This window comes from Polistes dominula, unplaced genomic scaffold (genome assembly GCF_049000335.1).
Source record: "Polistes dominula isolate Pdom_NZ unplaced genomic scaffold, Pdom_raw_medaka contig_373, whole genome shotgun sequence".
Lineage (NCBI taxonomy): Eukaryota > Metazoa > Arthropoda > Insecta > Hymenoptera > Vespidae > Polistes > Polistes dominula.
This window is the reverse complement of record NW_028300899.1, coordinates 4,163,945-4,186,934: the sequence shown is the minus strand read 5'-3', so window position 1 is coordinate 4,186,934 and position 22,990 is coordinate 4,163,945. Positions and strand designations below refer to the sequence as shown.

The 22,990-nt window shown below is 24.6% G+C and overlaps 5 protein-coding genes across 7 annotated transcripts; 2 read left to right on the top strand and 3 right to left on the bottom strand.

Moving 5' to 3' along the window:
- Window positions 1-661: 661 nt before the first annotated feature.
- On the bottom strand, window positions 662-3,109 carry LOC107069540 (uncharacterized). The gene is made up of 3 exons (XM_015327348.2): window positions 1,924-3,109; window positions 1,277-1,638; window positions 662-788 (listed from the first exon to the last, which is right to left on the bottom strand). The coding sequence occupies exons 1-3, from the start codon at window positions 1,979-1,981 to the stop codon at window positions 780-782; spliced, it is 429 nt and encodes a 142-aa protein (XP_015182834.2). The 5' UTR covers window positions 1,982-3,109; the 3' UTR covers window positions 662-779.
- A 1,715-nt stretch (window positions 3,110-4,824) lies between these two features.
- On the top strand, window positions 4,825-9,534 carry LOC107065267 (protein takeout). Its single transcript, XM_015318797.2, has 6 exons — window positions 4,825-5,173; window positions 7,087-7,127; window positions 7,988-8,190; window positions 8,415-8,586; window positions 8,815-8,964; window positions 9,162-9,534. The coding sequence occupies exons 1-6, from the start codon at window positions 5,139-5,141 to the stop codon at window positions 9,314-9,316; spliced, it is 756 nt and encodes a 251-aa protein (XP_015174283.2). The 5' UTR covers window positions 4,825-5,138; the 3' UTR covers window positions 9,317-9,534.
- Window positions 9,535-9,556: 22 nt separating this feature from the next.
- LOC107065276 (circadian clock-controlled protein daywake) lies at window positions 9,557-14,368 on the bottom strand. Of its 2 annotated transcripts, none has more exons than XM_089177947.1 (4): window positions 14,231-14,368; window positions 10,149-10,529; window positions 9,880-10,029; window positions 9,557-9,710 (listed from the first exon to the last, which is right to left on the bottom strand). In XM_089177947.1, exons 1-4 carry the CDS (start codon window positions 14,304-14,306, stop codon window positions 9,562-9,564), a joined length of 756 nt encoding a protein of 251 aa, XP_089034073.1. In that variant the 5' UTR covers window positions 14,307-14,368; the 3' UTR covers window positions 9,557-9,561. The 2 variants fall into 2 exon arrangements, with proteins under 2 accessions (XP_089034073.1, XP_015174296.1); XM_015318810.2 differs by lacking the exon at window positions 14,231-14,368 and adding an exon at window positions 11,778-11,910.
- LOC107068875 (uncharacterized) lies at window positions 14,245-18,140 on the bottom strand. The gene is made up of 5 exons (XM_015326112.2): window positions 16,728-18,140; window positions 16,371-16,625; window positions 16,120-16,246; window positions 15,056-15,211; window positions 14,245-14,384 (listed from the first exon to the last, which is right to left on the bottom strand). Exons 1-5 carry the CDS (start codon window positions 18,138-18,140, stop codon window positions 14,260-14,262), a joined length of 2,076 nt encoding a protein of 691 aa, XP_015181598.2. The 3' UTR covers window positions 14,245-14,259.
- A 472-nt stretch (window positions 18,141-18,612) lies between these two features.
- On the top strand, window positions 18,613-22,877 carry LOC107064766 (protein takeout). Of its 2 annotated transcripts, XM_015317832.2 has the most exons (5): window positions 18,613-18,751; window positions 19,390-19,513; window positions 19,797-20,037; window positions 20,876-21,350; window positions 22,255-22,872. In XM_015317832.2, the coding sequence occupies exons 1-4, from the start codon at window positions 18,743-18,745 to the stop codon at window positions 21,315-21,317; spliced, it is 816 nt and encodes a 271-aa protein (XP_015173318.2). In that variant the 5' UTR covers window positions 18,613-18,742; the 3' UTR covers window positions 21,318-21,350; window positions 22,255-22,872. The 2 variants fall into 2 exon arrangements, with proteins under 2 accessions (XP_015173318.2, XP_089034064.1); XM_089177938.1 differs by having other exon boundaries at window positions 20,876-22,877.
- Window positions 22,878-22,990: the final 113 nt, after the last annotated feature.

Genomic DNA, 22,990 nt, shown 5'->3' with positions numbered 1-22,990 from the left:
AAGAAATAATAGTTCTATTTTTGTAATGCACGTGTAAGTTATTTTCCATTGACGTTCAATCAAGGTCTTAACGATGCATTATCCATAAAATTGCATTAATTCTTTATTAATTGATAGTGAAGCGTATTGTACAATATTGTATTTATTTTTTTACTTTTTTTCGTTATTTTCCTTCCTTTATAGTCAATTTAAAAAATATAAATCAATGCTGTATCAAAAAATAATATATTTAAGAAAAACAAATTCACAAGGTAAACGCATAGTATGATAAAAAGGTTGACAAAAGTGGTCAGAATATAAAAATGTTTATTTTTGTTTTAATTTTGATGAAATTTGAAATTGAAGTTTCCTCGGTTTTTTCCTTTATGTTTTATTATTTAATATATTAATAAATAATCGAAATAGACAAGTCCATTAGTATAAAAAAAGAACAAAATGAAAGATCAGAAAAAACGCAAAACAACAAAAATCGTACATTTATTCTCGATCAGGTGAAATCTCGTCCAATGGGTAACTTGAAACGATATTGTTGGATATAGTCAATATATTTTTGGCGATATCCCTTTCAATGTTTGGTTTAACAACGCGAATAATATCAGCTTTGTTGGTTCCCAGAATCGTGTTGATTGTAATTGATAAGACGGAGTTCTTGTTTTCAGCAGTTTTTTTAATATTTATATCTATTTTTTTTATGTCCATTTTAACATTCACCGAATCAAAGTGTATCCATTTTTTACCATCCTTCATTGTATATCTGAATTTTAAAACTACGTCTGCTGTCACATTATCTGTAATATAATTAATTTTTTTTATTATTTGATTCGTTCTTTTCCTTTTTTCTTTTTTTTTTCTTTTGCATTGAAGACAGTTTTTTATGACTCTAATTAGCTACTTTTAAAGAATTCATTTCTTTTTTTTTTTTTTTTTTCTAAAAATAAGTATACTTGAATCGTCGATAGTTTTAATGTTAAATAATATGGTATATGTTATAAAAAAATATTTTGTAGACAAGATAAGAAAATTTGAAAGAAGAAGAAGAAGAAGAAGAAGAAGAAGAAGAAGAAGAAGAAGAAGAAGAAGAAGAAGAAGAAGAAGAAGAAGAAGAAGAAAAATTAACAAACGGGAGTTTAAAAAGTATTACGTGGGTGGGTTGAAAGGTTTCGAGCTTTAACGTTAGAAACAATTTATCATCTCTTGGTCAATCTAATTTTAATTAAAAAAAAAAAAAAAAAAAAAAAGTAAATGAAAAATATGATAAAATATTAAAAATATTTACGTGCGAATGCTTTAAGTGTTTCCTTCCTGTTATGGGTACTACAATTTTGGTATAAAAATTACAATCAGATTCGATTAACAACGTTTCAAATTTGAAATTTCCATGAAAATATTTTTTCTTCAAATCCACGTCAAGTTTTGGTAATTCGAAAGCATGCACCCCATAAATCATCGCTTTTTTAGAAGAAACAATGAAATCGGTTTGATTTACAAACGAAATGTTATTCAAGACAAAAGTTTTAGTCGATGGAACATTGAATTCTGGCATTCCTTCTGCTAGCTTTTCACGAAGTGCCAATATACTTTTCCTTGCACATTCCGAAAAATTTGGATTCCTTCGACCGCATACGTGAATGTACGATGCTGTGAAATACGAAAGAATATATTATTTTTTTATATTTCACTGTAGTCAATAGAACGTCTTTTTTTTTTATCCGTGTTGTCTTTTTTTAACGACAATTACATGAAAACAATAATTGCATTGTAAAATTAATTCAAAACTTTTGATTCTTTTTGATTTATGATTTTTTTGTTCTAACTGAAGAAAATTTCAGAATCAAAATTATATGAAAAAAAAAAGAAAATAAAATCAATTATTAATTCGATTCAAAATCTGTTTATAATTTTTTTTTTCGTTCAGATACTCACGAATTTTCGACGTTGCGATAGTAATCAAAAGGAAAACGACAAAAATTTTGACAAACATTTTTTCTGATATACTTTTTCGAATTTTTAAGAATTAACCTTTAAATGAGATTTTTTTTCTTAACGAAAGAGAAAGAAAATAGATCAACGTGTGTTAAGTAGTACTGGTAATAAGTTAGACTGCAATTTTTCTGTTCTCTTTCTCTCTATATATACATGCATTTTGAAAACCTTACCTAATATTTTTTATCATCAAAGTTGACGGTAATAATTTTACAAAAGATCGTAACACTCGCCTATTTTCTACCTTTTTTAATTAAATTTTAATTTTATGCTAATTCTTTTTACATAACTTAGCATATATAAATATAGTTCAAATATATAGGTCAAATTGATTAAATTTTAATATTATCTTTCCTTATTATTCTTGTTTTTTTTTTTTCTATTTAATTTATATTTGCAATTAGGGGGAAATAAGTTTCATAATAATTTTCTTGAAAATATGTTTTTAAGAATACATACTTTGATTTTTTGTAATTATATAATAATACGTATGTTTCATGATACTAATTATTATTATAATATAATAATAATAATAATAATAATTATACATATTTAAAAACAGTATTAATTATTCGATCGAACGCGGGGGGTAAATGTGGGAAGAGTTTTTTTTTAGTTTATTTGGAATGTTTCTTATAGCCAATTTAGAACTTTCATAATTATATGCTAATATTATTAATCGAATCTGTCAATGATGATTCATTGCGTTTGACAGCTGAAAAATTACAGAGTAACTAAAAAAGAAAAAGAAAAACAAAATATTGGATTGATTCAAGGATTTTCAAACTAGAAATGTAAATGTTAACCGATCACTTTGATTGACCAATAATTCGAAAAATTGATGAACAGAAATCCATGAAAAAGATCAGCACCATTAATACTGGTGATGTAGATAAGAAATAAAACATCATGCACGAAATAGTTTTAAATCATTTGTATAAGGTCGAATGTTAAATATGAAAAGAAGAAAAAAATACAGAGAAAAAACTTGTTTCACATTTGCATGAAAATATTACTATTATTATATATTAAATAAAGAATTTTTTTTTATCCTACCTAATATTATTTACGTAAGTGGTGTATGTATAATAAATTACATGGAGATATATAAAATCATGAAATTTTGATCCTGTATTGATGAAATCAATAATCTTTGTTCAATAAAAAAAAATGTAGCAAATTTTCTTATAAATATATGTTACATTTTTTGTTTCTTGTACTTTAATGTGCATATGTGTGCCTGTGTGTGTGGTAATGTTCTATATTTTATTTATAATACATTTAACATCGTATCGTTTCGTATCTCTTTCTCTCTTTTTTGTTGACTGTTCAAAGATATTCAACATTTTTATGAAATTTGAAAATCATAAATATAAATTATTATATATCAATTATAAAATATATATTTGATAAAATTTGTATTTTATGAAAAATATTTTAATATATAAAATATTTTATCTATAATAATATTAAAATACAATTAATATTTAATATTTATTTATTAATATTTTAATTTGATATATAAAATTTCTTATTAAAAATTAATAATATTAATATATAATATCGATGAATAAAATTACATTTTTATTATTATTATTTTTATTATTATTTTAAAAAATATTCACGTAAATTGTTTATTTATTTTACACAATATTAACTAGAATATTAGAAAAAATACAAAAACAAAAATGTAAACCAAATAAATATCAACCTTATGGAATATCGATGAAGTATCAGCTTTAAAACCGCTGAAAAATAATGTGGTTTTAACAATTACGATTGCAATATTATTATTTTACTGATTAGAATGATCAAATGCAATTGATTTCATTTGATGTAATATTACGAATGTTTACTTTTATCCCTCTTACTCCCCCCACCATTCCCAACTAAAAGTTCTATGAGATCTAACTTCTTCCTTCGTAATGAGCTAATCCTTTTTTTTTCGTTTCTATTTCTAAACAAAAAAAAAGATATATTCCTAGTAGGAAAATAGTAATAAGATTACACATTTAGACAGGAGAAAAGAATGTTCAAACTATTCGCAACTTCTATTGCCAGAAATGGCATTCGTACTTAGCGAGAAATAGAAAGTGTAGTAGAGAAACCGTTTTTCTATCCTTTTATTTTGCTTCTTCTCTCGTTACAAATAAATTACAAGTTACGTTTCTAAGAAATTGAACTTTTCATTTCTAAAAGAAAATTATATGTATACATCTTTAATTAAAATATGAAAGATCCTATCAAGAGTCAAAAATTGAAGGTTATAAAAGAAAAAGAAAATGGAATCATTTGATTTACCATTAAACAATTGAAAGATCAATAATAATTAAATGATCAGTATAGAAAATAAGTAAAAATGATTTAGAAAGAGAAATGAAATAAATATAAAGATGAACGAGTATTTTGATGAAGTAAAGAAAAAAAAGAATTGTACAAATAGTGTGATGAAGAGAATGGGTGGGGGTAGGAAAGAAGGAATAACAAATAGAATAATTAAATCATAAATTTAATAAAAACACAAATCGAATATATTAAACTTTACTGTTCAAAATAAAAAAAGGAAATGAATACAAAAGAATCTCCTAGAAAGTAAATAAGATAAAAAGACAGGCAGAGATAAAGGGGGAAAAAAATTGTTTGCGTATGAATGAATTTAAAATTAAAAAAAAAAAAAAAGATGAATTATAATTATAGTACGACAGGGTGGAGTAGGGTAAAATAACAGGATAGGAGGGGATGATATAGGATAGAGGGGGCCAATGAAAAAGTTGATTCTTGTTACTAATATATACATTCTCTAATAGTTAGGAGGGATATTACAAATATGAACCAATAGCCATCAAGTAGCACGAGGTAATCAAGTGTGTTCGAATGTAACAGCAGAAGAATTTCACTACGTCGTTCCAGCTTTTAAACATGCTATGATGTTACCAGCACGATAACCAACAGCATCATCATTATCATACTTGTAACCTGTGCGTACAAATCGATCAATCTGATTGATCTGATCGATCAATTGATTTAGTCTTCGTTCATCAAGTGATTATTTTATACCAGTTTTCTTTATGTTTAATCAATTTTGGGGTAATAATTGAAGGGTGATTGTTAATATTATCAAATTGTACAAATTTTTATCAAAGTTTTTCTTCACAATGGTTCGTAGTGCCAATATTTTTATCGGACTCTGGTACGTTTATTTTAATATACCTACATTCTTTTTTTTTTATAATATTATTACAATATTTCTTATTGTTCGTTTGTATCTATTTATGACGATGATGATGATTTTTATTATCAATTTGTATTTTACATTTTGTAATTCTTTGCGTTTTATTTCTGTTGTTGTTTATTGTTGGTTTGTTATTTTTTAAATCTTTTTTATGAATTATTTGGTTACTATGGACAGGTACATTTTTATTTTTTACGGTTAACAATTTTACGTTACGAGCGGATATAATGTTTTTTTTTGTTTTTTATATGATCGCGAGAGATCGATGAAAGTTGTGAACGCGAATGTGAAGAAAAAGAAAATACAGGAAGTATAAGTATAGAAGTAATTCGTTAAAATATTAATCTTATTTATTTCTAAACAACAATTATAAAACTTGTTTTATTGATTAGTAATAAAAAAAAAACCAGTAAGGAAAAATAACAAGAAAAAAACAAAGGAAACTTATAACAGACGACATTAATGAAAGTGTAAGTGTTAATGATACGAGTTAAATCGTAATTAAACATTAATGATTAAATTTTGTTCCAAGTTGCTACAGATGAGAAGTATTTAACAAGTAAAACGTATTTTTGTTTACAGATATTTAGCAAATATTTTTCCTTATCCTTGTAAAGTATACTCGTACATTAATGTGATCGATTATTCAAATAAAATATTGTGCTACTTCAATAATAACTACAGAGTAAACAAGTGATTGATTTTAATAGCTTACGTACGATTAGAATAAATAAAACGATTATACTAAAAACGATGTATATATATATATATATACTTAAATGCACGCGAAAATCAACTATACTAATCACTTTCTCTGACTTGTGTTATTTAATTTTCATTAACATGTATGTAATAATTTTTAGTACAAACATCGATTAAACTTATTATTTTTCTCTGATTTAAAAAATAAAAAGATTAAAAAGAAAAAACTGACCATGTGTATTTTTAAATAATATAATAATACATGTGTAATGAGAATTGGAATTATTTAAATTTTTATTGCAACATATTGAATTAGATATATATGTAATAAAACCGGTTTGTGATTAGTTAGAGTATTTTATAAAAATATGTAAGAGATTTTAATTTTCTTATCATTTTATTAGTATTTTATATATATAAAATTTATATTTACATATTTATATAAATTTTATATATTAAATTTATATTTAATTATTTAAATATATTATTCAAATATTATATATTATATATTATTATATTTTATTATTTAAATATAAATTTAAATAATTTAAACTTATATTTATATATTTGTATATAGAATATATGTAAAAATTATTGTTTATTTAAAATTTCATTTATTTTTGCTGGTACTTAGTATAAGAAACGCAAAAAAATATGCCGGCTGCTAATGTATTAATAATAAAACATATAAATTACCAAATAATGAGATGTTTATGTAATATTAGGCTACTTAAATATTGAAAAGAAAAGTATTATAAAATTCTAAAAAAATTACTGTACGTCTTACAATTAGTAGACAAAAAAAAATAACAAATCAACAACTAAGTCACGTTGTATTACAACATGTGCCTGGAATAAACACGTTTCTATTCTATATATTCACGTTGCATATATACGAATACATAAATGAATGGGTGACTTGTAAAATAAAAATTTTTGTTTAGGAAATAAATATGTTAATAGAGAATGTGACACGATTCTATAAAAAGAAAGAATGAAAGTGACTAATTAATTATTAAATATACATATTCTATCTACTTAATGGTTTTAAAAATATTTAAATATTTTTTGTTCAAAATAATAATAAGAAAATTGAAATATTGTTAATATATACAACATAAGCACACGTATATATATATATTTATATAAATATTTTTCATTTGTTTCAGTTTTGTATTGACTTTATTCAGAGATGTTGTTTGTGCAATACGTAAGTATAAATTAAAAAAAAAACACATATAAAAAACAAAAAATAGAACAATAGAAAATTATCTTGAAATAATCAAGAAAACTTGACCGCAAATAATAATAACTAGCTAATGTACTTTCTCTATATATGTAAATATTACAATAGTAACAATACAGGAGTAATCATTAATCATAAGAATGATCTAGATGGTGAGGCTACCTCGTAAATTATTAATGTTACGAAAATGACCTTAATATCAATGTTGCATCGAGAACAATCTAAGAAAGAGTTGCATGATTGATAATTTTTTTGCCCAGATGATTAGAAATGTTCCATTTATCATAAATCTTGTCATTCTATCTTTAATGTAGCATTTACAAATGTTCTTAAAAAAGTTAGAACGTAAGAATAAAGTTTCTTTTTATATTTAATTATATATTATATTTTACATTTATATATTTAATGTTTATTATAATATTTGTTTAAGAACGGATAGGTATAATATATCAAAATGCTACGATAAGAATGGAAATTTAACAAAAACATCTTTTAAATTTATAAATCAATAAAGAAGCTTCATTGTTTTTTTTTTTCGTATTTTAATTTGTTTTTAAAACATGCAAATTTACTCATGTTATTCTATTTTTATGTTTATATTAAAACGTGAGAAAATAGACTTCAGATTCATGACTTTGATAAGAAAACATGTATAGGCAAAAAGACAAAAAAAAATGATGAATAATGAATTTAAATAATCACAATTGTTTATCACAAGAATGCATTTGATGAGTTTGTTTTTTATTAAGTATTACATAAATGGTAATTTTGATGCGTAAATATTTCCTGTGCAATTCGCGTTAAAACATTATTATGTTTTTCAGCACCATACATAAAAATATGTAACAGGCACGATCCAAAAATAAACGATTGTATTTTGGATTCGATCAACCAACTTCATGAAAAACTAGCTATAGGAATTCCAGAACTTGATGTTCCACCATTGGAACCATTTAAATTAAACGAAATTCGATTATTGAGAGGACCCAATGCTGCAAAACTTGACGTCAATCTAACTGATCTTCAAGTAAATTTAACAACATTTTAATTGATATTTATTTTTAATCGATAAACGTTAAATATTCTTATCAAAATTTATAATTTTCTCAATTTTCAATTTAAATTCAATCAGTTATAATTAAAATGATATATCAAAATATAGGTAAATTAATATATTTCCAAATGAACTAATTTAACTTTTTCTAACAATTAAATTAATTAATAATTATTAATTTGTCTTATTTGTATTAGGTATGGGGAGCATCAAAATTTGTTCTATCAGATTTGACAACAAATGTCGATGACGTAATATTCACATTCAGACTACACTTTCCAGTGCTCACTTTTAATGGAAAATATCAAATAGATTCTAAATTACTTTTGTTGCATCTTTCTGGAGATGGAGATTTAGATGGCAGCTTCAGTACGTTATATTTCATTTCTTTTGTTACTAGCAAGTCATATATATGAGTAATTCATGTAAAAAATCACTATGAACAACCAAGACTCAGATAAGTGTTCGAATGAACAAATTTATTTAGAAAGATACTCACACTTAAAACAAACCGTAACTAAATCATTACATATCATAAATTTTTGTTTTTAAATAATTCGAATTATATCATGTTTTTTGTTTTTTTTTTTTTTACAGATGACTACGATTCGAACATTGTATTAAAAGGACAGAAAATTCGTCGAAACGATAAAATTTATGTACAATTCAAAAAAATGGAAATAAAAATCAAAATTGGCAATGCGAACGTTTATCTCAAAAATTTATTCAATGGTGATCCAGTATTAGGTAAGAATCAAATCAAATAAAATTTAAATAATAATAATAATAATAATATCATTATCATTATTATTATTATTATTATTATTATTATTATTATTATTATTATTATTATTATTATTATTATTTAAATTAAAATAAAGAATCACATTTACAAATGAAAATTAAGAAAAAATGATTAACGATTTTGTATCTTTTTGATTTAGGAAAAATCAGTAATGATGTTATCAAAAGCAATAGTGGATTATTGATAGATGAGATTAAACCAGAACTTGAGAAATCATTATCTACTGTGCTAACCAATATTGCGAATAAAGTTGTCGAAGCTTTTACGTACGACGAACTGTTTCCAGTAAATTAATTAAATTCTAGAAAAAATATAGAAATTAATGAACTTCTATTATGTTCGATTAATAAATTAATTAATGAAATGATTAATTAAACGTTAAAAAACATTTTACAATATTCAACAATATTCTGAATACTTTTTACGAATTCATAAACTATATAACAATTATAAAAAAAATATATAATATGATTAGATATATATATATCTAATCATATTTATCATGGAAGTAGTGAAAAAAAAAGAAAAATAATGATGAATTAGGGCAATAATTCAGCTTTGGTAAGAACACTGAGTGCACGGGTTGCTAAAGCATTGCTAATAGTTGCAGCTGTGTCCTCGATGATAGGACTTGCTATGTCAAGTACTAATCGTGGATTAGAATTGAAGAACGTTGCTGCTGCATTCGCTAAAATAATAATAATAAATAATAGAAACATTTGATTTAACATTGATTTTTAAACGAATAGAATAATTAAAATATATATATATATATATATATATATATATATATATATAATATAATATAATTCAATATAAATACTTCGATTATTCTAATAATACAAATTTCTAATTACCAGCAACAGTATGAGAAGGTGGTGTCTTTAATTTAATATTTCCATGGTCAACACGAATTTTGGTACTTAATCTATCAATTTCCAATCTTTGTACACCATTCTTGTCGGTAACTTCTTTACCCTTTGCGTTAACTATTGCCTCGGTATTGGCTAAAATACAAAATCGAACAAATAAAAAAAATAAAAAATAAAAAGACAAGTAGGGAGTAGTATTATTCATTGTATATTGTATATTCTTTTATGAAAATAAATAAAACATATAAACTTACTGAAATTTCCTTTGAAATTGCCAGTACCTTTCAACGGTAATAAAAATAATCTACCCTGAACATCGTAATCACCCCTGACATGTATGTGAGGTAATTGTACTTTTAACGTAACCGTTAAATCATTGGGATTTGCTTTAAGTTCTTCTAACAAAAAATTCGTAGCACCGTAAACATGAATTTGGCTCATATTAGCCTTGATCTTAAGCGCTTCCAAATTTCTATCAACCGTTAGAGAAGGTAGTAAAAGTGGATCCAATGGCGGTAGTTTCAAGGACGGTATACCTTTTGCCAAATATGGTACAATAGCTTCCACTTGTTTTAATACACATTTGTTAAAAATTTGAAGATCCGTTGTTGTTGGACATCCCGTTACACCAGCAGCTAAAATAATAATTATTATTAAATTAATTATTTAATACGTGTATATGATTTATTATCAATTATTTATTACCAATGATTTCAAATGTTAAATGTAAAAAGAATAATAAGTTGTTTCTTAACAAAATACATGATTCATCATAGTTTACATATCGAAAGTGAACGCATAGAAAGTGATATTGCTAGTTGAAAATCTTTGACATTTCTTTTTGCATTTTATATTAAAGTTTATTTTTTTTTTTTGCGTAAAAACATCTAATTATTGGATACTTGTGTATGTTATATATAATATGTGTATTCATGAACGTGATTATTCACATAGACAAATATGAATGATAAAAACGTATTTGCAATATATGCAAATGTTCTATGTTGCAATTAAAGTTTTTCTATCGTTCAATGTAGAATGTAACGTGACGTTTGTTAGAAAGGAACGCCTAAGGGCATTGTTCTGAATTAGAAGAAACACTTTCAAAATTATACGACTTTTCTTTTGATCATTCTTCTTCACATTTACTTTTCGATAAAAAAGAAAATAAAAAAGAGAGAGGAAGAGTTGTAAATGAAATGTTAAGAATTTATAAAATTCATAGAAAAGAAAAACAACTAAAAAGAATTGTAATTTGATAATGCTGTAATAAATTAAAGTGTACAACATGTACAAAAATCATCGAATGTAAAAAATGCAAAAACGGAAAAAGAATACGAAAAAAAGTAGAATTTATTTTTATTACTATTATTATTAATAGTTTATATGTATAATACTATTTAAACTAGTAATATTACTATTTTAGTATAAATTAAATATACTAGTTTACAGAGTAAACAATAATAAATTGTTTTAATGATATTATATACTTAGTATATAATATATATACTAGTAATATTAATATTATTATTTTATTGTATTATTTTATTATTAATATTGCTATTACTTATACTTTCACGAAATCCTAGGGTTCGTTCTCGTTACAATATTTAAAAAAAAAATTCTTACAATCTATCCACATATAAAAAATCTATTTTTATATCTTAAACATCTATATATAAATATTATAATAAATAAAATAATTATATATAAAATAATAATTATATTATAAAATAATATTAATTTAATACTTATAAAATTATATTAAATAAAAATCCATTTTATCCATTTTTTCGTAAATATCTTTAAATTATTTAAAATATATAAAATATATAAAAAAAAGAAAAGAAAAATATATAATAATATATTTAAATGTTACTTACGTAATTCGGCTTGTACGACACTCGATGAGATCGTAAAAATTGTTGTTAATAATCCTACGAGTATTGTCATCCTTCTATGAAGAATTAAACGAGGGTCTATAATGATCTTTGGTCCAGGTGAATTTAGATCTCTTGGTTCGTTCTCGCGTATATTTATGTGTCTATATGTATATGTATATGTGTTTATATATATATATCTATATATATGTGTGTATCACAATTAGTGAGAGCGATATTGAAAATGCGTACGATGGCCCCTGTGCACGGGTATATATAAACTAAGTAGACTTTCTCCAGGTATATAATGCCCCACTCAATGCAATAGTAAATTTATCACGGTAGAATGGCTTCTTTTTAAACTTTGTCAGGGCCGTAACAAGCATACTATTAACTTATGATAAATAAACCTTTGTATCTCTTTTACATTATTTCAATTGCTTAAACGTATAACAGTTTTGTATTATCAATTATTACGATTTATTTATTCTTTTATTATTTCAATTATTTATCATTATTATTATTATTATTATTATTATTATTATTATAATAATACATATAATAATGATAAATCATGATTTTTAAATAATTAATTATTTGCATCATGAACAATTATTGATCATCGTTTTTATATGCTTCGATTAATTATTCTAATCAGTTATAATTTATTATTAAATTTTTTTTAATTGAACAATTATATAAGAAGTTAGGATCAATGATAAAGTTAATTAATACCTGATCGTGATATCTCACGTATACTTTCAAATAAAATAAAAGAAAAAAGAAGGAAAATAAAAAAAATTTTAAATGATTTCCATATGTTCGTTTGCATATTCGTTCATCGTTCTAGAAAGTTTAGATTAATTATAATTTTCAATATTTTTGTGTTTCATGTTTTAAGGGATACATGTATACGTTGGTAGAATATTATGCATTCTGTGATTTTTTTTTATTGTTATATTTAATATTTAAGTTTTTTTTTTATTGTTACTCTGTAGAAGTTTGCGTCGGTGGAATTTCTAAGACTATAATTTTCTTTCCTGATAAATCGATAGTAGCAAGATCATCGAGCTAAGATTACAACTTTCTTCGTTCGTGAAAGGGGTAAAGAACACAGCGAAAGCGATTTGTACGAATTGATTTGTCATATGGTGAAACACACCTCATATTTAATATCTTCAGATTATTCCAAAGAAATCGAAAAGATTAAAAAAAGAAAAGTAATAGACAAATACAAATTATTTTAGGATAAAATGGAAAGTTTATTTAAATTAGGCAAATAGAAAATATATATGCCAAAATGTGTAGAAAGAGAAAAAGAATTTTTTTGTTTACTAATACGTTGATTATAAATGTGTTTCAAATTAATACAAGATAGGTGTATACAATTTTTTTATACATATATAAGAAAAATTATAGATAAAGAGAAGAGTTATTTTTTTTTGTTCATATGACGTATTGCAATTCATTATTTTTTTTTATTCTATCCTTTGAACATTGTTTGAAAATTATAATGATCATTGAGTACGCTGACAGGTATTAAGTTAATCACACTAATGTCCTTCTACGCAATCGTTTCCTGCGTAATACGCTTTCAAAATATGTTAGTAGATACATGCATGTTGTATGTAATTCACTATAGTTCATATGTTCTTTGCACATCCTACTTTAAATATCTATTATAAGTATTATATATATATATATTGTTTCACTTGGCTAATTCTAATTAAACGATAATATCATTTTATTTGACGATCAAATTGTTAGATTATTTTTTCATACTTGATAATTACATTATATATACCAAGTTAATTAGTTATTAATAATTGAAATAAATACATACGTTTATATAAGTTTCTTTTTATTAGTTAGAATAAAATTGTTTTTTTAATATGATATTTGTATTATGGATAATTTGTTTTACCATGAGAAAAATATTTATAATAATAATAATAATAATAATAATAATAATGTACAATGTATTTTATATATATATTAATGAAATTAAAACTAGATATTATTAATAATAAAATATTTAAAAATATAATTATTATATATTAATACTAATACAGAATAATTTGAAAACAAAAGATGTTATACAACATGCAAATTAATGTAAATATGTGTACTTGTGTGTGAACCTCTAAGTAGCTTTTAAATAAAAAAAAACAAACAAAAAAAAGAAAACGCAATTCTGTGAATAAATATGCATTGAATATTATGCAAATTTGATTCCAGTAAAAAATTCATTCTTCTCATAAGTTTATATGAATTTTCATTAAATTTATTCTAATACGAGTAAAATTGATTAATAATATAAATAAATAAATAAATAAATAAAATGTTAAAAAGCCAAAGATCAATTATACGAAATTAATAAAGCAAATAATAATAATAATTATGTCGAGTAATGTTGAGTAATTGTAATGATAATAGTAATAGATAAAAAAAAGCACCTTTATATATGCGTGTGACGTAGTCACAATTAATTAACCATTGGAAGATCATTATACATTCGGTAAACCATGGCATCGGCTGTTTTCTCACTAAGTGCCTTAGTTGTCAAGTCATCTGCAAGCATTGCTGCAACTGCTTCGGCAGCCATTAAACCTATGTGAAAGAAAGTTAAATATGAATAAATGATTAAGTGAATTAACTTTGTTATGATGATGTATCATCATTAAATTCAATCTTTTATGAAAGTGAAAAAAACTTTTACTATAGAGATCAATCCTAGCGAACTTCTCTGTGATTTATTTTATTTTTTTTATTTTCTTTTATCAATTTCAAAAAGAAAAAAAAATAAATAGCTTTTGTGCGAAACCAATAAATCTATATATATTATTAATAAATTAATAATAAAACAATAATATATTTTATTTTAATTTGTATCAGAAAAAATTGTTTAATTTAATTATTTGGAACAATTTATTCAGTCGCGAAAAAAAAATAGTAATTTCGAAAATAGACAAATGAAATCTTGATGAAATAAAGTTTACATGTATGTACATTAAGGAAGAAACTTTTTCTATGTCTCCATAAGTATTACATATATATATATATATCTACGTAAGTATCACATACATAGATCAAAATTACGTAATTATTGGCTCGCGTAATAGAAGTTTCATGTAGTTCGTTGTACAAGTCACAACCGTATAGGATTTCCATTCGATAATCGATATATGAATGTACACCTCAAGGAGCACGAACTGGCTATTCAACGAACTTTCGTTTCTGGAATTTCCTTTTCACTTTATTCATTTAGATCGAACTGTTACCTTGCGTTAAGATTGATTTTACTGGTCCTTCCTCGTCCATTCCTTGAAGATTGATATTTTTGTCTTTTGCTGATAATTTGGCTCTGGTTGCACGTACTATCATAGAATCGTTTGTACCTTTCTTCAATTCTACCGTAAAATCACCATGAAGTTCGGCTATGATCAAAATAAAATGATAATAATAATAATAATAATAATAATAATAATAATAATAATAAAGAAATTAATATTGTAAATAAATTGATCTGTTTTATCCAAGTTAATTCCAATTTGTTAATCCATAATTTTTCTAGTGTTATACTTTAAGTCAAATAATTTTTGTAATCTTAAATATTGTTATATATTAAATGCTAATAATATTGGGTTGGCAAGAAAGTTATTTCGGTTTTCTAATTCGGTTTTCTAATTCGGTGAAATAAAACTCAATTGTTTCTATACAAAAAATAAACTTGAAATTAAATAACTAAATTTTATTAACTTTCTATACAAAATATGAACTTCAAATTAAATAACTAAAAAATGTTAACATTAACAAAAGATTAACGAAACAAACATAACGCTATTTATTGGTATAAGCTGAAATTACTTTCTTGCCAACTCAGTATTATCAAATAAATTAGATTTAGAAATTAATTGGAATAAATTTCCATATATAATATTTTTATTCTTATTTTTATTAAATCCTAACAATATTATGTTGGAATCTTAAAGAAATAGGCTACGAAAACCGTGAATGGTGGGGTCGCGCTCAGAGATGAGAACACTAGCCGGATTTGGTATTTGCGGCAATGAACTTTCGAGTTCCTAATTCCAATTAATAATAATAATAATAATAATAATAATAATAATAATAATAATAATAATAATAATAAAAATACTAATCAGTTAAATTTTTATTTTGTTGCGTTAATTTAAATATTTTTCAAGTTATATTTAGATATAGTCTAATGACATAAAAAAACAATATTATCTAAGTGCAATATCAATTATTAATTATAAATATAAGATTATTATTTAAAAAATGCTTAAATAAAAAAATAAAGACAATAATAATTAAAACTTACTGAAATTTCCAGCGAGTAATCCGTTCCCTCTTAAAACTTCTTCTCCTACTTTTCCCGTTAGCATGTATTCAGACTTTATACGAAGAAGTGGAACATGTATTCGCATGATCACGTGCATCACGTCGTCCTTGTGAAAGAAGATCTCTTTTTATTATTATATATATGTATGTATCTTTTATACAGCTATCGTTACTTATAATTAGATCTAAAACGAGTAGATTATAATACATAATAATTAATAATTTAATAACCTCTGAATCATTCTCCGGATGTGCACGTTTAACTCGTTTCATTTCTTTTGATTCATTTCCCATTCCACCATAATGATATATCAATTCCATACCCTCTTCAAAGTAACCTTCTTTTTCTCCATAATTTGCCGCATATCTTGCCAGATCCTTTAATCTTTTAGCTTCTAATGCTGCTTTTACACGATCGTTCTTTTTAGTTAATGATTCACCTTCGGTAAAATTATGAACTAATATTCTTCTATTATCACGAATATCCTATCAATAAATACATCAATATTATCTTAATAAAGAAATGAATTATTAAAAGAAAAATATATACTATATATATTTATAATAAAATAATAAATAATTATATACCCTCATAACATCCTCAAATCCATAAACTTTTGTTTCTCGATTAGCCTGTAATTTCATATTACCAAAACGTTTCACACCACTTGAATTTTTCTCATCAGCATAAACAATATCAATGTAACCTGGTTTATTTTCTAATCTTTGATCAGTTGATTTAATCGATTCCGATCTATGAGACATTCTTTTTATTTTTCCTTCAACATTGTCACTTTGTTGAGAATTTTTACGTTGATCAGCACCATAATACAATGAACCTGATCTCTCAGTTGATTGTTCTAATCTTCCTTCATTTCCATTTCTTTGATAATCCCTTCGTTGCTCAGCGTAATAAGATGAACCTGATCTTTCATTTGATTGTTCTAATCTTTCATCATTATTATTTCTTTGATAATTCCTACGTTGTTGATCAATCGAATACGATGAATCTGAACTTTCAGTGGATTGTTTAACATTTTCACCAACATTTCCATTTCTTTGATAATCCCTACGTTGATTGGCGTACAAAAATGGGCTTGTTCTTTCAATTGGTTGTTGCAATTTAATTTCTTTGTTATCTGCAGCTGATGTATGCAAATCACTTTGACTAGGATTTAATTTAGACGTCTGAAAATTTCCTTGATCTACGTTCGATCTTGAACTTTGCCTTGGATCGGAAGAATAATCATAACAATCCGGTACGTTTTTATCATCTTTTTGATAAGTTTCATGATTTATTTTTGTGTTCTTTGAACTTTGGGCGTAAATCACGTGAACGCTGGAAGGATATTTCGATTTATCGTCAGTTGAACGATGACTCTCCAATCTTTCTTCGATTTTAAGATTTCTCAAATAAGCAGAATCTGTTGTAACTTCGTCTAATTTTTCTTGAGATTCTCGATAATGGCGTTCTTGTAATTGAGATAATTGTTGTTGTTGTTCGTAATTATGAGAATTACTCTCAGCTGATTTCTCTGAATTCGAATATCGTGGTAGATATTCGGTGATTTGTTCAAACTTAGACGAATTAAATGCACTCGTAGCAACCGCCACATCTTTGTTTTCTTTTCTCATGTTATTGACAACTGTGTGGAATTTGTATCTGATTGATTCGAGATCCCCGAGATCGCTGTAAGTTACAAAACCAGCTTCCAAATCGCTCAAATTCGATCTTAATTTACCACGAGCCACTTGAATACTTTCTACAGTTGAATCGTTTAATCCTGAAATTTCGATATTCCTTAACACCATCCTGTAACTCGTGTTACCTTCGGATTGATCAACTTTTACCATTGGAACTCTCAATGGATCCAATTGGCCAACTTTTGATAAGCCACCTGCTAATAATTTAGACCACATCGATTGTGACAATTCCAATAACGAACAATTAGTTATTGTTATCAGATAAAATCCGAAAAATATTTTCAAGTATTTCCACATCTTGTATTTTTTTTTTATTTCTTCTATCACCAAATTAAAAGATTGGTTTTTTTGTTTGTTTGAGTATAATGAATTTATTTCAATTTAACGATGAACTATAATTTTACGATCATAATCAATCGAAACGTTGGTAGGTTTATAAACCAGCATAAATACGATGGTTACGATAATAATAATTAATAATATTATTGATACAATTGTGCAGATAAATTTGAGCGGTTGAGGATAACGCGTTCTAGTTCTCTCGACGAGATCAATCGAAACGATCGATGGATCTCTCGAGGAACATTTCTGAATCCTCGATTGTTGATAATCAATGTTGTATCTCCGATAATTTTAGAAATACGATTGAAATAAAGAAGAAGATGTACGTACGATAGAAAAACACTAAATGCAAGTGTTCGATACTTCTACGAGCTATTTTTATAGGAGACCGTGGAAGGGCATATTAACTGGGCCATGGACCAGTCATTCTTGACATGTCGATCTTGGTCAGCAAAAGGATTATCTTTTTTTTTATCTTTTGGAAATTGTTTCCTTAAGTCATGCAGTAATCGACTACACAATATAGAGAGCAAGGTTACCGATCGAGTTCCACACCAATGTCTGAGGTAATTAATTAGAATTTTAATTACTAAAAGAATAATTGTTCGATTATTTTCTTTTTTTTGTGTCGATGTGTCTTTTGAACTAATTCATTTTAAAACGAATATTAAATATGTACGAAATATTTATTAAAAAATTTCTTTGTTTAATGAATGATTTATTTCGTACTTTATTGGCAATCGATTTATTCCTATGATATTGAGAGTAAGGTTACCAATTGAGTTTTATAATTAATTAATTATAATTATTTATTAATTTTTTTTATTATAAAATTATTTAATTTTAATATCATGGTACGAATAAAACGTGGAATTTAAAGAGAAAAAAAAATAAGAAAGAAAGAGAATTCTGTAGTACAGTTGCACGACTGCGTTATAGAGATCAAGGTTACCGATCGAGTTTGCTAGTAACGTCTAGTTAATTTAGTCAGAATTAATTACTAACATGGTTAAAAATATTTCATCTTTTCTCTCTTTTTTTTTTCCATTTTGTAAACATAAATTGGGTGAGTTGATTGACACGAATAACGAAAAAAATAATAAAAATGATGAAACATAAATACGTAAGAGATTTTTAAAGAAAAAAAAATGTCATTAATCAGCAAACAATGTAGGTCAAATAATTTTCGTCGGTCATTTATTAGCTCGATTTCGAAGAAAGAAAAAATCATTTCGTTAGGAAAATCTTGATCAACACGATGAAGAATTCAATAATATTATTTTTGACGTTGGTTTACTGTATTTCTGGTAATAACGTACCTCAATTACGTAAGTAGAAAACACACGATTATTATTATAGTGTTATTTAATATAAAAGTAAATAAATATAAAATGTTAAAACGACGAGATTTAAATGAAATTTCTAACGCGTTAGATCACTCACTTACGATCGTATTAAACAGTGTGTGACTCAGATTCCACTTTGGTGACACGCAAGTGTGTGCCACCATAAGCGTATGTGGAACATTGAACATTCTATTATTATCAAGAAAACATTCTCGTTTAAATAGTTGTATCTATTAGAGTTTGATAAATGTTATTCATTTTACAGCATCGTTTTTAAAAATATGTCACCGAAATGATCCATATTTGAATAGATGTATTAAAGAAAGTGTGGAACAATTGAAACCATATTTAAATACTGGAATTCCAGAATTAAATATTCCACCTTGCGAACCACTTTATATCGATCGGGTAGATTTAAATCAGACAGATGGTTCCATTTTTATAAATTCCTATTTCACGGACATCAAAATTTTCAATTCATTTAATAGCAATATAAAGCAGCTCAAGTAAGTCATTTCAATGTATATAATAAATGATAATCATTATTATTAAATAATTATAAATATTAGATTGTTCGAAAAGTAATATTTTGTGTTTTTTTCATTTTTATTTTTTAAATCCAAGGTGTTTTAATTGATCATTAACAAACTAATTTGATAAATTCGACTTTTTAGTTGTTACTTAACGAATTTCTCTCTGTAAAATATAAAATTGTTCTCGCATGCGTTGCATTATTATCCTAACGGTAATAAAAATGCAAAATATGACGAAAATGCTGATTGTGATTTTTCATTTTTGATGTGATCGTAAAAAACAAACTACTTGACGGATCGAAACACAAGGAAGTTATAAATCACGTCTATAATATCTGTTGTTATAATACAAAATAATTCTAAAGTTTTGAATAAGATTAGATAATAATAAAGGAGACTAACAAAATTTCTGTATAAAAAATTATTCTTCGAACAATCCGATATTATATTATAGAACGATATAGTATTGCTAAATTCAAAGTATCCTGATTTTCAAACTTTCTATTAAATGATTATATGCATTTATTGATTGCAACATATTTATTGAGTTGAACAGTAACAAAATTGTTTCATTTTTAATATTTTATTTCAATATAAAAATTAAATTTTGAAATAGTATAGTATTGTTAATTTCAGGTACTATAATTTCAAACTATCTGGTGTAATATTATATGTATTTATTGATTGCAACATATTTCATATGAACCAAAGATCACATTTCGTCATATTAATTAAAAAATATCTAAATCTAAAAATAACAATAACAATAAATTTTTAAATAATTAATAATAAAAGTAATTTTTGTTATCAGGTACGATGTGGAGAAAAATCAATTGAAAATAAAACAATCTGTACCACATTTCGAAATGTTATCGAATTATAATATAAACGGTAAAATTATGATGTTACCAATATCAGGGGTTGGATCAGCTTCTTTTAATTTAACCAACGTTGACTATACTTTAATGATTCAATTTGAACCTTATCATGAACCTAAAACGAATCAGAAACACTTTCGAGTTAAAAACTCGAACATCGATTATAACATACGTAACTTACAAGTACATTTAGATAATTTGTTTAACGGTGACGATATGCTCGAAAAAGCAATGAACACATTTTTAAATAATAATTGGAAATTAATTGTTGATGAGGTCAAACCTACTTTAGAAGAAACTATTCTTAATATAATTAATAATATAATAGATAAGATCTTTACGATTTATCCCATCGACACATTACTACCACCATAAGATTAGAAATTATTTTATAAAATTAAAACTAGAGTAAGTAATAAATGTATCTATATATATATTTTATTTTTAAGAAACAGATGCAAGTAAGAATAGATAAATGTGGGCACTTTTTGTTCAAGTTTATTTTATTTTTGTTTTCATATATATATATATATATGTATAGTTTTCAAAAGAAATTTAATTTAATTTTTTAATCCATTAAAAATCAATAGAGAAACTAATTCTATCTCGACATTAGATAACCTTGGCTTGAAAGGCCATAAAATGAAATATATACTTTCTATTTCTGAATTTAAATAGTGTAGATATCGAAACGAATTAAAGAACATTTTTCTTATGTTTAGAATCAAATATCAATTACATACTTTAACTATTCGAATCTTAATGCATTACTTAGTTGGAGTATGTAATTCTGACTTTTTACGTACATTAACAGGATAGTATAGTTATTTCAGAGTTTAGATTATTATTTTACCAATTTCACAGAGTAACGATAACACGTATATTAATTATAAGAGTACAATAATTTAAATTTATGTATAAACTATTAATTTTCATTAATTAGTATTATTTTACGTATTTGTAGAACGGTTAATTATTCTGCAGGCTTATGCTATACATATACAAAATTTATGAGTAAATGTATTTTATTTTTATATAAATAAATGTCAATTATTATTTTAATTAATTGTTTACAGTATATGATAACATATTTGTCTGAAATATATTTTCTACTATAGGAATTAATTATATGTCTATACATTTATTGTACAAATAAATTTCAATTATTATTTTAATTAATTTTAATTAATAAGAACTAATTATAAGTCGCTTATTATTGTATGCATAATAATTGGTGGTCTTGATTTTTTATTTAGGTTATCAACAATATGTATTATGATTTTAATTAAATTTTTAAATGTCACCATTCTAGAAAACCAAACTAGAAAAAGATGTGTCCAATATGCAACAAGACGGATGAACAACAGAAAAAATAATATTTGCGTTAAATATACATTTATGTTAAACGAATGAAAGAAACCAACTCCTTTCTTGAATTTCGCAGTATTTAAGATTAAAAAAAATAAATAAATAATTAACTTTTGTCACATATTGGGATAAATATGTCCGAAAAAGAAAAATATACTTTGTATATAAATGTAATATTATTGATAATTAAATAAAAGTATTTCACAACATTTTGTTTCCTGGATCCCACATTTTGATATGTGTGAAAAGGTTAATAAAGGAGGAGTATGACAAAAGATAAATAAAATGACAAAATTTGCGTGTTATTTATGAACGCCTTACGATATGCAACACTTTAAACGTTTTCGCACGCATATTTCGGTGTTGCGTGTTAAAGAATTATTTTTAAATAAAACAACAGATGATTTTATTTCATTTCAAGAATTAATTTAGTCTGACCTTTTATTACAAATTTATGAATAGAATGAAATATTATAATTAAACAAGTTCTGATTATATCTCAGATTCGTAACACTTAAATTTAATTTATTTATTTCCCTTGATAAAATGGTAAAATATATGCAAAAAAAAAAACATCTTAAAACCTAAACGAAGAATAAAACACATTACTATTTGTATAACATGGAAATATTTTTGAGAAGTCAACAAATAATTTGGAAAGGGCAAAGTGTGTGTTTGTG